The sequence below is a fragment of the Carex rostrata genome, chromosome 8, assembly GCF_964058835.1.
Source record: "Carex rostrata chromosome 8, lpCarRost1.2, whole genome shotgun sequence".
Lineage (NCBI taxonomy): Eukaryota > Viridiplantae > Streptophyta > Magnoliopsida > Poales > Cyperaceae > Carex > Carex rostrata.
Window position 1 is genome coordinate 3229099 of NC_135925.1, and position 17051 is coordinate 3246149.

The 17051-nt window shown below is 36.1% G+C and overlaps 2 protein-coding genes and 1 long non-coding RNA gene across 3 annotated transcripts; 2 read left to right on the forward strand and 1 right to left on the reverse strand.

Moving 5' to 3' along the window:
* The first annotated feature begins 5178 nt into the window (after nt 1-5178).
* Nucleotides 5179-6357, forward strand: LOC144558398 (uncharacterized). Its single transcript, XR_013512891.1, has 3 exons — nt 5179-5290; nt 5431-5604; nt 6228-6357. It is a non-coding gene; the product is annotated as an uncharacterized LOC144558398 (long non-coding RNA).
* A 124-nt stretch (nt 6358-6481) lies between these two features.
* On the forward strand, nt 6482-8865 carry LOC144558396 (uncharacterized). The gene is made up of 5 exons (XM_078307243.1): nt 6482-6794; nt 7182-7566; nt 7685-7795; nt 7891-7995; nt 8308-8865. Exons 1-5 carry the CDS (start codon nt 6729-6731, stop codon nt 8502-8504), a joined length of 864 nt encoding a protein of 287 aa, XP_078163369.1. The 5' UTR covers nt 6482-6728; the 3' UTR covers nt 8505-8865.
* Nucleotides 8592-9854, reverse strand: LOC144558397 (Ribosomal L18p/L5e family protein). The gene is made up of 2 exons (XM_078307244.1): nt 9580-9854; nt 8592-9096 (listed from the first exon to the last, which is right to left on the reverse strand). Exons 1-2 carry the CDS (start codon nt 9772-9774, stop codon nt 8701-8703), a joined length of 591 nt encoding a protein of 196 aa, XP_078163370.1. The 5' UTR covers nt 9775-9854; the 3' UTR covers nt 8592-8700.
* Between the last annotated feature and the right edge of the window lie 7197 nt (nt 9855-17051).

Consider the following 17051-nt stretch of genomic DNA (forward strand, 5'->3'; position numbering starts at 1 on the left):
AACATTCTAGAACTTGAAGTTTGATTAGTCAATTTGTGGGGTGAATCAAAATTGATCAAGGAAAGTCCAAATCATACCATAAAGATTCTCGAGGTTCTTGATTTAAGCAATTCATGTAAATTTTCACATTTAGGAACTTAACTTGCATTTAGAGTTCAACCCGGTAACAAAGAACAGATCTTTGCTTGAGGACAAGCAAGAGTTCAGCTTGGGGGAATTTGATACCTCGCATATTTAGCCTATATTTGACTTGATTTCGTACCAAATTCACGTTCTAAATTGTCAAAATCATGTGCATTTCATTGATATATCCTTAGAATTTGGTACTGTTGAGAGTTTGTTTGTTTTCTGCAGGATTGGAGCAAAATACACGAAGAAACGGCGTTTTTGGACTCCCTGGTACGACCCTTACCAGGCTTGGTACGGCCCTTACCAGACTTGGTACGGCCTACCCTTACCAGGCTTGGTACGGCCCTTACCAGATTTGGTACGGCCCTTACCAGACTTGGTACGGCCCTTACCAGATTTGGTACGGCCCTTACCAGACTTAGCCAATCCAGCCTTCCTCCCATCTTGTACGGCCTGGCCGTACCACTTTGGTACGGGCCGTACATAGATGCCGCCTGACAGAATTCAAATCTTGGCAGAGGCTATTTAAAGCGAGGGATCTCTCCATTTTCGGGAATTCCACTTCATTCCAGATTGAGAGCTCAGTGAAAGAGAGAAAGAGAGCAAAGGAGCAAGAAGAGAAGATCAAGGAAGAGGAAGAGGCGAGAATCGACGGATCTACACCTTCTCCATTCCCGATCTTCAATCTAGTTCTTTCATGACTTTCTCTATCTCTTTTCTTGTATATCTGGACAGATCCATGACTTGTGAGTAGTAGACTTTTGTTTCTAGGGTTTGTAGACGGATTTTCTTGATTTGTGTTGCTTTTCTTGATTTGGATCTTGTATGAACTCTTGTGATTGATTTGATTGTGAATTTGCTTGTCTTGATTGCTTTGTGTTGTTGTGATTGCATGTGGTGTGCCTATAGTGGTAGATCAACCCTAACAAGGTCATGTGACCATTGCCTTCTCTCAACCAAACCAATCCCTTTAGGTAGATTTGATCGAATTGAAGCCGAAAGGTTGAATTCTCCTCTAATCGACAGATTAGAGGTTACCTTAGATCTCCAATCAATCAACTAGAGGATCTGGACCAAAACACGAGAGTTGAGGTTTAGAAACCCTAGAAGGTGAAGAATTGAATCCAAAACTTAGATCTTGAACCAACAAACGAGAGTTGAGGTTTAGGAACCTTAGGTATGGTCAATTGAACCTTTATCAAGAGTTTAATACGAGGTACCAGCAAGAAATGCATCAACTCGAACTTGTAAGCTCTGTTCTGGTAAACCAGTACGGCCCTTACAAGAGTGGTGCGGCCTACCCGTACCAAGCCCCATACGGCTTGGTCATACCAGGTTGGTGCGGCCTGGCCGTACCAACTTGGTAAGGGCCGTACCACTAGAGGCAAATCAGAGATGAAGTCTGAAACCCTTGAAACACCTTTTATCCCAAATCAAAACACAGTTTATACCTTTTCTTGCACATTTACTATTCTATATCATTGTGTGATTGCTTGAGTTGATTCCTTAGGAAAATTAAACACCAAAACCCATTTTTCTCACTTCTAGTCTTTAGTCGAGATAAGTAAAATTCTAGATAAAGAAACCGTCCCTGTGGATCGATACCCGATTATACTCCTCGATAGGGTTGTGCACTTGCAACCCTAATCGGAAGGTGTAACCGAGGTTTAAAAGGTACGCTCCCAAGCGTACCGAAACTTGCGTTGCGCTTTCACGCGAACACTACGGCTCAATATTTGAGTTTTCAAAATCCAAACAGTCGATCCGAATCGTTCATCTTATTCTCCATATTAATATCTGCTTGGAGACCAAATTTTATATTTTTCTGAATTTTTTTACTATTTATTAAGTATTTTACAAAATTGTTGATCCAACGGTGGCTGCACAAAACAGTAAAACTGTTGGATTAGCGATTTTCAAAGTGGCTTAATAAATAGTAAAAAAATTCAGAAAATTATAAAATTTGGTCTCCAAGCAGATATTAATATGGAGAATAAGATGAACGGTTCGGATCGACCGTTTGGATTTTGAAAACTCGAATATTGAGCCGTAGCATAGAGGCCACTATGCTATCCATAGCACCCCAGCCTAACTCCACATATATAATATACATATATATACATGTACAGTAAGGCTATGCTATTTCGTGAATTAAATGAGGCATTTTAATTCGCACTCATATCTCTAGTTTCGAAGTCCAAATAGCCGATCCAAACTGTTAGATGTTTAATCTATATTAAAATGTGCTTGGAGACCAAATTTTACATTTTTTTGGATTTTTTTACTATTTATTAATATGGTTTGAAAATCGCTGTTTTTAATGCCTATTATCGAACGAAAACTTAAACTGGATTTTTGAGGCACTAAACGATGTTTTTTTTAAATTCTGATGCTTCCGATGCCTGATGTATCACCCTGAAAAAATTGGATCCGTCTCGTCCTCCCCTTTCCGAAAAGTGCTCACACGCGTAAATCCGACTTTCATAGCCAAAGTTATGACTGCTTAAAGTTTTTTCAAAAATTAAACTTTGAAAATTCATAACTAACTGTAGAAAAATCCAAATAAGTTAAAATTTATATCAATTCTGTGTATTTTTTAATGCTCTACATGCTGGTGCAATAACTTTTACAATTTAGTCCCTGTATCAATCCATACTTGCTGATTTACCAGCAAAGGTCGAATTTGATGTTTTTAGTACATTGCACTATACCGGTGGCCTTTGCCTAGTGCTTAGCTGCTGAGTTTGGACTTGGTACCATACCAGAGGTCAGTCTAGGATGGTTTGTGCATGGACAGAGATCTAATTTGAGGTTTGAACATATTTTAGTAGCTCTAAACTATTGTTTTAGTGCCATAAATAAAAAGAAGAAGATCAACAAGCTGTCAGAGCTTGCAAATTTTGTAACCAAGGCCAAGTCTTTAATTAGTGTTATCTTTAGATTTGTGATATCCAACTAACAAATCAAATTAAAGTTATAAAAAGTTACGACATTTCTGAGGGGCGGTCCGCTAGTGCTGTAACCCGTCCGTGAGGGGGGCGGTCTGGTGGCATTTCTGAGCCGTCCGTGGGCCTGACGGTCGGGGCATTTTAAAAAAAAAAATCCAATGCAGGGTTATTTTTAAAATTAAGTTTTTTCTTTAGGGTATTAATAAAAATGGCCGCATGTATGGTGCTTGAGGAACAATAGTAGTATAGTACAATGGCTCCTATGTAGTGCAATATCAGAACAATCAATTAATATACCAAGCAAGTTGCCAGATTGTTATTCCTGTAGCTTACCGGGGATCACGTGCAAGAAAGATACTTAATAGGAGTTACATAGACGGAACTGAACTCAGTTTGACACTAAAGCCAATAGAGAACGGACAACGTGATCAGTAATTGCTAGTTTAAGTTGAGTTTAGAATTAAAAGTAATAATTGATAATTAAGTAGTACTTTGACATATTTTATTCCACAACTAGTTGACCTTAAAATTAAGTGGTTCTGTAATATTTATTTTTTCATTTTCATTTTAAAATTGAGTTAATGTGTCACTTTGCTTTGATTTAATGTATGACGAGAATAATTTTCATGAAGAAGATATAATAGACAATGAAAGTGATGCAAAATATAGACAATACAATTATCTTATGAATCTTTATTTACGGCAATTACCGCCGACCATCAAAAAAACAAAAATATGGGACAGACAACAGCAAGGTGGGTAGGATTAATTTTACGCTCTTTAAAGAAGAGGTGTTTGACAACAAAAAGTTAAGAAAATGCATGCTTAACTTTCTTAAAGAGGCTCAAGTCCTTAAGTCATCTAAAATAGTTTCTTAAAAATATTGACAAACTAAAAAATGTGGACAAAAAGAGTCTTAAGAAAGTGGTTTTAAGCTTTACAAAAGAGTAAGTATTTGATAAGTTTAAGACTTCTTAGTCTCTTAATAAAGCTCTAAAGAACTCAAAAAAGGGTGTGCCGAACACTACCTATAGTTTGCCGATAAGTCAAGTATGTGTTTGGTTTTTTTCATTACTTATCACATACGGTGTACAGTGTACGGGTGACAAAGTTTTTTATTTTTATCATTAATTTGATAGATATTGGTATGAAAATGCTTTTATTGGATCTTATCATACCACGAAGGTGATTATTTCGTCTATTTTGCATCCAAATTACTATTTTTTAAGTTTGCATCTATTATATTATCTTTATCTTCTTAATTAGTAAATTTTGACGAAAATTTTTTTTGTTCAGCACAAATCAAGCTAAAGTGGCACAATTTTTGATCTTGGAATAAAAATTAATAAGTGCACCCAAAATTAAGAAAATAAAACCGAATTTGTGATCAACAAATAGTCAAATTATTAATAATGTGTCACTTTACAACTTGTCACTAACCACACGTACCCAGTTGTATTTCAAACCGGTCCCCTCAAAATCTCAAGTTCAATCATCAATAAAGATATATACAGTTGTTTAGATATATATATATATATATATATATATATATATATATATATTTACTGAGATCAGTCAACATTAACTGGCGCCAGTTATATTTTATTGCAAGCTTAATTAAGGTTTAATCTCGATTCTAGTGAATAACACCGGCTTATCTTCTGGATTCCTCTTATTATATATATTTATCTACTTGATGAAGGCACACTTCTATTATTGGCATGCATAAATACATGACAAAGCAATTAAGAAGAGCATTGGAGTCTCTAGCTAGCGAAGGAGCTTCTATCTTTAGTAAGGATGTCACTTTCTCTTTCTTTTGTAAATCTTTAGTTTCTTATCAAATGGTCCGTACATGTTTCACTTTTCATGCAACTATATGAGGATATATGATACTTTGCTCAAAAAGGAATTCAAAGAAACAAAGAAACAAATAAAGCATGATGATGGGTATATTTCTTTTGAGAAAATTAAGGGATATCCACTATACTTTGTTGGCAATACAAACATGCCCCTTGGTAGTATGATTTGCCTAAAACTAAAAGACAATCTCACCAATGGATACATTGATGTAGCTATATGATATAATTGATAAACTAACCATCTTCATTTCATGAAAATGCTTTATAAACTCAGGTGCAATAAAACCAAGTCATTAGCTAGATAGATATAAACATTCTCTGCTACCATCAAATTCTACAAGGAGATCAATGGTACCTTTCAAAACTCACTAATCCATGCATGCGCTTTAAATTGGAAAATAAAATTTGCACAAAGTACTTTTCTTTAAAGTAGAAACTTTGCTTAAAGTAAACCATTCAATAAATTGTTCTATTTTATTACATTTTTTTAGAGCAATCAGAGAATGAATGGAATTGACTCTGCGAAAGAGAAGAACAATTTGCAACTTGCGAAATGCTTTCCTCCTCTGGAGACACCTAGAAGCCCTCTAGAAGCAATGCAATATCTCTCTAGAACTTGGAGTCCTTCTTCCTTAACCTACGTTGATCAACTGCTCGCTGCCAACGTAAGCATTGCTTCTCTAGATATATAAGATCATATATTAGTTTAATTAATATTATTGTGTATGCTTTAATATTTGTGCCTGAACCATGCAACAACAAAAAAAATTGTCATGTACACGCTTGAACTTCTCAGATATTATGTTTGGCACTTGTGATTAATTAGGGATAAATATATGACAGAGCTGGTTTTGGTTTGTTCAAAGCACCAACCATATACTTTTTCATTTTGTCACTATTGGTTGTGCGTTGTGTGAAGCCAAGCTAGCTCTGTCAATATATTTATCTGTTAATTTGGGCTGAATGGGGTTCAGCATTAAAATGCAGATGTTTTCTTAAAGGAAATTTTTTGCTTCTTTTTTAAAAATAATTAGCTTTCTTATTCTTCTTTTCGCCTCTTATTCCCCTTAATTTTTTTATTATGATAAAATTTCGAGTAGTTATCTTGTTTATCAACCCAACCGACCCCCCCCCCCCCCCCCCCCCCCACACACACACACACACACACAAAATAAAAAAATAGAAAAATGTATGATGTAAACTGTCAGTACAAGCAGCTCGAGATTGAGCTGGACTTAAAATCACATTTAGAAGTATACCAGAATAAAACAAGGTTTTGTCTTTGTAGAGCTTAACGAGCTTTGAACCCCAGAAACAAGATACAAATGTCGAACATGAGGAACAAGATTACAAGCTTCAGATGTGCGGTGATAATAAGCAAAAAATGGAGCAATTATGGGTATATATTTTTGTCTTTCATTTCATTTTATGCAATTTTAGCAAGTACAATTGTTTCAACACTAAAGCCCAATGAACTTTGCATGGTACCATGCAGTTATTGATTGACCCAAATGACAAAACCTTGACAATCACTTATTCCCCATTTAAGAAAGTCATTTGCAATTAAACTTAACGATAAATCACAAATTTGACTCAATTAGCATCAAAAGGTGCAATCAAGTCTTAATGCAACTTATTACTGCCTTGTCCATCCCTCAGCAGTGCTAACAGAAATTTAACCATGTTCTACTATGATCTGGTATAATAGTCCTTGCTGGTACTGAAATTATGTATTTCAGTTCAATCAATTAACTGCTACTTTTGTACTAAATTTTCTTGCAATCAACAGATGGTTCCCAGTGGGAAGGTTCACAATTCAGTTTCTCACAAGCACAAGAAGTTGCACTCTAGTTGGGTAAGCAAATGGAACTTTCACAATTTACCAGTGTATTAAAATGCAGTCTCTGTGGCCGCACATTCAGTTTCAAACTGCATAGAAAATATCTATGCAGTCCAATATGCGGCTCCGCATATTACTACCGCATATTCAGTCACTTATTATTACTGCATATTTGGCTGCATATTACTACATATTACCGCATACTTGTTTGTATGGTACCGCATATTACCACATACTTATTTATATATATATATAAATTCCAATTTTAAAATCCACATATGCGGTAGCCTTCCGCATACCGCATGAAAACCGCATTTAAAACATTGTAATTTACTGATCAATATGAGTTTCTCTTTATTTTTTTTCTTTTCTTTTTTCCATTACTAACAATTTGCTTTTCAGAAAGGGTTTTCAAGTGTAGAAGTTCTAAGCAACCTAGCATGCGGACACAGAAGGAATAAAAAGGAGACAATGCGGATGCAATCCGCTCAGGTCAACGCGGCCTTGTCTGTGGCCAAACTTGCAGCAGCCATTGCTGGAGTTGTGTCAAACTCTCACATGGAACCCCTGAAGCAAGGAGACTTGTGCATTGCGCGTCTTGGAGAAGAGATGGGTGGAAAAATGGGCATGGTAGTTTCGTCAGCTACGGCACTAGTTGCTGCTGTTTGTGCTGAGGCAGCAGAGTCAATGGGAGCAAGCAAAAAGCAAGTGGCATTGGCTATGGATATGGGTGCAGAAACACGGGATCCGGCTCACTTGGTTACACTTACAGCAAATGCAGCTACCTGTAAGTAAAACTACAGCTAGGGGTGATAATTTTCTGATCTCTATCTCTCTCTCTCTGTTTTTTCTTTTTTTTGTATTTCTAGTTAAATGGGGATTGAATTATTTGAATTAAAATCTAGGCTTAAGAGGTGTATCAACACTAAAGCTGAGGGGACTAGCCAACAACTTTGCATTAGAGGGGAGCAAAATCTTGGAAAGAGGTGCCCTCCTCCCTGTTCGCATGCCTTTAGGTATTTTATATACGCTTTGTGGATTTTTATTACATGAACCTACGAATAATTTTGTTAACATATATACATTCCAATATTTGGGTTTATGCATGTAGGTAGGATTCAGCCAAGATGGGTTTATATATATGTGAATGGTGACAAGATTATACTCAAGTTGGGAAAGAGATGCCTTTATGGTGCATTCAAAGCTTACAAGGAATGTAAGTGCCAGACCAAAACTTATAAGTAAATTTGAATTTTGTATCTCTCGGATAATCAAGGAACTATGAGAGTCTACTGAGACGAGGAACAACCCCTCGATAATTAGTTAATAAATAAAATTTAAGCAATCAAAGAAAAATAACTCCGAATATTGCAGAACTAGATGGATTCTATCATTCCTTGTTGTCTCTTGATGTCCTTTTGATGTAATTTTATTTCTATACTGTATCCAGCAGCCCCTGCTGGTATTTAAAAAAAAAAACTCCAAGGCACAGCACTTTTTTAAAATTGCATTCTTTTAACCATTGCAGATTTAATTTTGGACACAATTGAGGAAGTCACAAAAGGGAACTCACCTAGAAAAGAGAATAGCTGCACTGTTATTACACTGAGTACATCAGACGGCACAATTCAGCTTTTATTTGAAGAAGGAAAGCACTACACAATCTGGAAGAATGCCATATTTAACCTGATGTCAAAAGTGAACAAAATTAGGAATATTTATTAGAGAATTGTATTTATATTGTGCAAATTGAGAATGTAGACTACCTTATTATATAAGAGCAGTAAATCTCGCAAATTGTTGCTGTGGTCCAGATTGTAAAACTATAAACTAAGAAATATGAATTTTATGAAAAAAGCATGTCTCATAATCAGTCAAAATTACGACAAAATCTACAAAAACATTACAAAATCAACCGAGTCTAGACAAAAATAATGCCATTTTCCTTTATTGTATTGAGCAAAGTCCATAAACGCCCTTCAACCCTCTCATTCTTCTTTGGCTCGAATGTTATAGCAAAAACATCAGCATCCTTTGACCTCTCTGCAATCAATTGGCCAACTGTTCTACATGCATCCTCATCAATCAGAGAAGGCAGAGTATTTCTAAGATCCTTGGAATTCGTGCTCGCCACTGATATGACTTTGCTCGTGCCACGATGCACGACTTTTGCATGGACAAAGCGTTTGGAGAAGAACACATTGAGCATGAACGGGCGCATGTACATATCTGCTCGTTGCTTCCAGGATTTTCGGTTGGGTTTCTTTGTCTTGTCACCTTTTGATCGCCGTGTCCAAGCAGCATGAACCACAAAGGCCTGGTATTGGTAAAATTTAGCTACTCAGCAAAAAACCATTGCCTCTAAAAAGAATTAATTAGAGTTATAAGTTCATCGCTTTAATTAAAAAATATGAGACTTGATAATTGATATGGTCCCCTATCCTTGATTACCATTACTCAATTTGAGTAAGTTGTTGTTACGTAAACAATTCTATCAGTGAGCATATATGGGTACCAGTGATTTATTGCAATCCAGAATTTAGTTTTAATTTATTTGCAGATGGCTTCCTTCTGGATTTACCAGTATTGGTCTTTGCTAATAGAATGCCAATGCCAACAATTTTGACCAAAGTAACCCCAGTTAACTCTCAATTGGGCAGAACAGCCTCAAACCCAAATTTTTCAATTATAAAATTATGCTTCAACTGAGACTTAATTTATCCTCAATAGCCCTAAATTGAGCAACTAATAGAATCAAGTAATGAGAAGTTCAATGCGTGCGAGGTTTGAAAACCAGTACCTCTCGGTTGCGACACGTAGGGGTTGGAGAGGAGACCAGGAGTTGCGTAGTGATTGAAATTGGTCGAGGAGAGAGAGAAGGGGCCACACAAGAGAGGAAGGGAGAGGGATGGTTGAGCGCAAGCTTAGCGAGAGCTTTATAGGAACAAGAAACACGCGAGGGAAATGGAGCCGAAGGTGGGGAAAACAAAGCCATGGATAAGTGATCCGTCGGAGGCACCGAGCTCAGTGCGTCACTGGTGCTATGGTTCACGGACGACCGCTGTCTTGCATAAATATCAAAGATAACCATACCGAATTTTTTATTAATAGAAAAAAAAATTAAAATATCGAAATACGGGATAGATTCTGCGTTTTATCAGGAAATAAGTAGAACTGGTTGAAATAACCCGTTCCGTTGGACGGGTCTAATTATCCCGTCCAGATTACATCCCCTAACTACCAACCTTAATAAACTTAGCGGTAGAAAAAACAAAAAAAACACGGGACGGTGTAATAAGACCCGTCCGTGGTAATTAAAAAAAAAAAAGCTGGACATTGTACTCAAACCCGTCCGGGGTACTTAAAAAAAAAAAAACCCGGACGGGTTAGCTTATACCGTCCCCCACCCCTTCTCTTCTCCCTGTCCCTTTCGCTCTTCCCTTCTCTTTCGCTCTCTCCTTCTTCTCACGATCTTCACACGGCAAAACAGCCAGGATTGAACGAAGCAACCCGTTCAGATCCTTAAATTCCGCAATTCTCTCCTCCGTTCGACTCCTCTCCTGTCAGACCCGTCCCTCCCATCTCTCAATCCAGGTTTTTTTTTATATATGAAATTAAAATTAATTAGTGTAGAAATAAGTTAATTGATAATAATTTCTAATTGAATTTGTTATCAAACTATTGATTATATTGAATTTCATTAATTTGTTAATTGTATTTTAAAAGAATTGATAAATTAGGGTTTAGGATTTAGAAAAATTAATTTATTTTTAGACTCATTTGATGTGGTATAATTAGTTTTGTTTAGTTAATTTATTTAAATTTGTCCATAGAATAAAATTGAGAGTATTGATAGCATTATTTTAATTATTGTTGAGATTAACTATCTAATCTCAATTATCAGTTGCAATTTATTAGATATGAATAATTCATAGTATTATTTTGACAATATTTTAGCCTAAAGTTCTTCAAACAAAATAAAGTAGATAGTTTATTCTTTTTGGATTTTTGGTAATGCAAGTAATTTAGGTAATGTATGTACTTATTTTCTTAATCTATTATGAAAATGAATTGAATTAATTAGATTTCATTTTATTAGTTTGGTAAGTGTATTTTGCAATAAGTGATAAATTAGATAATTTATTCATCTCGTATTTTATTTATTTTTTAATTTATTTATTCTTGTGAGTTTTAGAGTTCATAGGTAATTTCTTAATTTAGTAATTTATTTAATAATGTGAGTGGTTAGTAAATTTAGATTGTTATTAAATTTTTTAAAATATTATGCATGCAGAATGTCAAGCAATCGTGATCCAGGTGGCCCTTCACATGCTGCATTTGCACATGATGATTTTGGTTTTGAATCGGCATGGTCAGCAAATAATTTTAGCAATTTATTATGGATGTCGCATGACCAACATAAGGTCTCACGAATCCATGATAATGTAAGTTACTCCATGAATCATATAATTTTTTTTTTTATAAAATGATATAACTATTTGAATTACAATATTTTATTTTAATCAAATTGTATAATATTGACAGGATTACATAAATGTAGGAGTGGACCCTCGAGATCTCTGGACTGGGATTGCGTACCATGACCTTTGTAAACCATTCTTGCTTAGACTCGGTTTGTATCAGGATTCTCGAATGGATCATATAAAAATTGACCCAGCACTCCTCGCTGGTCTCGTGGAGCGATGGAGACCAGAGACCCACAGTTTTCATCTTCCCGTGGGAGAGATGACAATTACGCTGCAGGATGTTTCTTGTCTCTGGGCGCTGCTGATCATGAGGTTACCGGTGACAGGTCCTTCAGACTGTACTTGGTTTATCTTAGTGGATCAACTTCTTGGAAATGGGACCGCAAGTGCGGTGCTTAAAAAGAAAAATAGATCGGGGCCAAACGACACAGAAGAGGTTCGAACGACTTCTGGGTATGCTATAAGTTTGAAGGAGTTGCGTATTCGATTTGCTGCAATGCCAAACACGAAAACGGGTGAGCCTATAGAGGAGCAGGTATGCCAGTACACAAGGGCGTATGTACTCAATTTGTTCGGGTCTATGTTTTTTGCTTATTCGTCGGGACATTCAGTTCTGGCAATGTATTTACAATTTCTACAAGATCTTGATTCCCCATAACAGTACAACTGGGGTGGGGCTGTTCTAGCTTATCTCTACAAGACTAGCCCTTTAACACTTTTAATGGTTAAGGCAACATTTTTCCTAATATCTTCTCGTATAACATCGGCGACCATTTCTGTAGTTAATTGTGCATGATCAATATGAGAAGCATCGGCATGGCATGTATGTGGTCCTGAAATTGTTCTAATTTTCCACTTAGATGAAAATAATCCAGACTTAGCATGCAAACGCCACGTACACCTGGTGTCCTTGCAATTGACTACCATGCTAGTTCTATTGCTCCCCGTAATTTTTACTTCAATATTATTTCTGATGTGATAATCATTTATTTTCAATCGTAGAGCCTCTTTTGAAGAGAACTCATTACCTACAGCGAGTGTATCATGGACATGTTTCGGCTTACTAAAGAAGTTGACATCTGCGGGTTGAAATGCTGAGGTGTCATTGAAGCTTGCCACGGGGTGACTTACACCGCGGTCAGATGTGGGAAAACATTGATGTGAATTATTACAATACAAGTAATAAATCCTAATTTACGCTCAATTCGGTTGCAAGTGTACAACCTTGTCGAGTAGTACTTAGGGATCGTCTCCACAGGAACAAGTTAGAATATTAAACCTAACCTAACAATTTAATTTAGTAAAAAGAAAATAATAAGGTTTTTGTTTGTTTAAAGGGTTGGTTTGATTGTGATTAAACTAAATTCTTTAAAGCAAAATTAGGTTTTTAACAAGAATGAGAAATTAGGGTTTCTTAGGGTTCCTATCCACTAGTTTTACGACTAATTGGTTTGTAAATTTTGTTATTATATTTATGAAGGCACAGTTGGGTGTTGTAGGTACAAAGTGATATCTCTATATTAATACCATCTTTCAATTAGAATAAACGTCACCTCTCGGTACTTGGCTACTCTAATCTAAAGTCATTAAGTTCTTACTGTCTCAATTGATCTAGAAAACTATCTTTCACCTCTCGGTACTTGGCACAATTTTCTAAACTATTAGGTGAAGCCCGTATAAGACAAGCGTCACCTCTCGGTACTTAGCCTATCAAATACCCTATTCCTTATGATCTGGACCTAATATTCAATTTCTCAATTGCAAATACCAAATCCTAGGGTTTCATGTGATTTCGATTAAGTCTTCACAATCAATTAAAATAAAGAATAGATCATAACAAAGAACAAGAATATATAAAATAAAACCAACTAAATCATAATAAAAGTTTCAAGTACAACCCTAATCAACCCTAGAAAAGCCCTTAGCCAGCCATGGCTAAAGCACAAATGAAATCAAAAGAATAAAAGAGTTCCAAAGGAAAGAAAATAATAAAACCGATTGATCAATGATATCTTCTTCCTTCTTCTCTCTTCTTGCTTTTCCTTGCTTCTCCTTGTTCAAAACTAGAAATTCTGCCTAAAAACTGTCCTCAATCTGTTCTACAGGTCCCCCTTTTATAACCCCTCCAAAACCTAGAAATAACCAACCAAAAATAGCAAATTCGGGCCCTGAACCGACCTAATTGCGGGCCGCAATACATTCATTACGGGCAGCAATGCATGGAGACAGTTAATCAGACTGCGCAAAAGAATTCTGGAGGTCATTGCGGACCGCAATCATACCCATTACGGGCCGCAATGGATGTGCTGAAATGCTCTGACTTGCTTGGTTCTGGCTTGCTTGGTTGCGGGCCGCAAAGGATCCATTCCGGGCCGCAATACATGGTGGCAGAAGCTCCAATCTTCGTGCTAACTCACCCGTTTTGCTTCGTTAAGCTCCAAACACTTGATTACCTGTAGAACAAACATAACTAGGGCAGTAACTTGAACTTTTGGACATTTCTAACCTAATTAAACCTAATCTAATCAAAACTTGGCTTAATTTACATAACAAACCCTAGGTTTCAATAGATACAATTTTGGCTTATCAAACATTCAGCCTGAACGCATGGTGTTTGGTGTGATTGTGTCGAGGTATCATCCCGAACATCCTCTTCTGAATCAGCTTCATTATCCCAGTCGGCGTCATCCTCACATGAGTCAGCGTCTTCTTCGTCATCACTTTGTGGCACATCATCAAAATCAGTATTAGGATCAGCTGCCTCCGGTGGATCAATCCATGGGCTATTTTGATTATTGTATTATGTCTGAACATACGGTGACAACTCGTTCACATTGGGATAAGGATCCAGATAAAGGTCTTGCCTAGGTGTTTGTTGTGTTGGATAGGGTTCGAAGAAACTGGGACCCGCATAGTTAGCACTATATTGGGTCTGTCGAGGGTCTTGCCTCGGTGTTTGTTGTGTCTGATAGGGTTCGAAGAAACTGGGACCCGCATAGTTATTGTTGAACTTAGGGGCACCTCTAATTCCTCAAAAACTGAAATTAAATTGCAATTGAAAGTAAAGAGATGAGTTTAGAGAAATTTGACACGCGGGGTGATAACGGAGTTCGGCAAAACAAAGGCCTACGTCTCCGGGGCTTCGCAACCTTGTGAGGTGCGCCTTCCTATTACCCAATACGAAAGGATTACAACTTGTGAACCGTTGAGCCCTTACACACCAAGCGGGAAGTCAAACGGCCAACTCAAAGAGATGAGAACAAGGTTTCGATTGTCTAGGAACACAAGAGAAACACTCAATAAATCACTCTAACCTAATCTATAACAAGATTAGTGAAGTAGGTTTGAGGTTGCTTGAGGGATTTTGAAGTTTTAAGCTCTCACAACAATGGAGTAGGCTAAGCTCTCACAAAATCACTTTTGAATTAATTAGGGTCGGTTGAGTTGTTTTTAAAGTGATCCCTTCAGTCTATTTATAGTGGCAGCTCAAAAATGAGCTATTTGACATAAAACGTTACCAACGTTTTATTCAAATGCGATTTAGGGTTTTAATTCTCTGACAGCTTAGTAAAACGTTACATAACGTTTTATAACCGTTACAACGTTTCAAAAAACGTTATAACGATTTATAAACGTTAAAACGTTTATAGTTTGTACTGAACAGCAGTTCTTCAGTTGTTCTGTATCTGTTAAACGTTACAACGTTTGTGAACCGTTATAACGTTTGTAAAACGTCACAACGGTTGTATAACGTTATAACTTGATTCTTTTGAAGCTTCTGATCATTATAAAACGTTACCAACATTTTGAAAACGTTCATAACGTTTTATCTCAATTTAATCAACCTCATACATACTTTACCAAGCTTTTGATTTTACAATTAGTATTCTTGATAAAAGTCTTCGTGATTTCTTCAATCCAAGCATATTATACAGCAGTTCTTACTCTTCTTGGACCTACATATTCTCAAAATAGAAGAAATCGTAAAATTCAATAATTGTATGTTTTTGCAAATTAGTCAAATAGACGTAAAAGATTATTGTACGAACAACAGTTATCACTATATTGGGTCTGTTGAGGTTCTGGATGTGTTTCCGGTACCATACTATCAATGAATAACTGCGGTTGTATTTCACCGATGATTGGAACCAACTCAATGTGTAAATCGAGAAAAGTATATTGGGTTTGGGCACGCATACTTTGGATATAAATACCTCTCCAACTCTGATCGCACACGATTTCAATTTTCTCATAATTACGTCGGGCTGTTGTACCAATATTAACCTTTGCATGTGCTTTTAGGTTATACTCATTCTCAGAATATCCAAGTTGGCGATAAATTTCACCTTTCACATCATACCAACCGTATTCATCAGTCACACTCAATAAATCCTCAGCATCAACATAATTAATTAATTTTATAAATTAACCTACACAATAATGAATAAATCACATACTATTATTACAATAATAAAAACTAATATTAATTAAATTATTATACAATAGTTACCAAATGCCACAGCATAAAATATAATTAAGAAGTTACCTGTTTGAAATTTGACTTTGCTATCGACAACAATTATTTCTGTCTCTGTCTGAATCTTCAGATGAGCTTCTGTCTCTGTCTGAGCCTTAGCTTCTCTCTCTGAGCATTGTAACGGTTGGTCTGAGTGTTCTCTCTGTGATTTAACGCTGTGGGATGATATAACATTGTGGGACGAGTTAGGTTATACCGTCCGATCTTTTTTTTTTCGCCGAAGCTCGGACGGCTTAGGTTGTACTGTCCCATTTTTTTTTTCCCTGGATGGGTTAGCTTATACCGTCCGGATTTTTTTTTTCCTTTCCTCTCCGCTAAATTTGGTTAGCGCTCGTTAAGTATAATTAATCCGGACGGGATAATTAGACCCGTCCCGTTGGACGGGTTATTTCAACCCGTTCTACTTATTTCTCGATAAAACAAAGATTCTATCCCGTATTTCGATATTTTAATTATTTTTTTTCTATTAATAAAAAATTCGGGATAACCATAACCCCTTCAAAACGGAAATAAATCTGCTTTCCGATCCCAACCGTTAGAACTTTTCCATTCGCAATCTCAACAAAAAAAGTTGTTCATACACGACTCTCAACTAAAATGAACGGTTGGGATCTGAATAACAACAGGTTCCTGTTATTCCGTAACAGCAGATTTATTTACCAATTCAAATGGCCGTTCGGTAATAGGAATTTCAAAGAAAATTATGTTTTAAAAAGAAATTGAGGGCTGACTGACAACTTCTGTTCTAGTATCAATTCAAACAGCTTTGTTATTGTGTGCAAAACGCCAAAAACTACTGTTAAACACGACACATATTTGTATTATACTATGAATCTATGATTATGAGATATTAATTAAAATACATTGACAGTTAAAGAGGCTTAAGGAGTAGAGTGCATTTTGGTCATAATACAACTCTAAGAAGTCTTCTTAGCTTAATAGCTTAGAGCGTGTTCAGATGACTGATTTTTTTTTGTAAAAATTTGTAAGAATTTTGATGAGATAAAATTTATATTCCGAAGCATGTTCGGTAGTCTTTTGATAATGAAAAAATATTCACGGATATTCCCGAATTTTTTTATAAATATCTAAAAAAATAATTAAATTAAAAAAATTAACTAAAGTTGCACCGGATTTCGAAATCTACCCAAATTGCAAAACAAAATTGTGGTAATTCAGTCTAAAACCGCAAAGTTTTTTTGCTTTTTTTCCAAAACTAGCAGTTTTAAAAAAAAGGCAAAGAAAAAC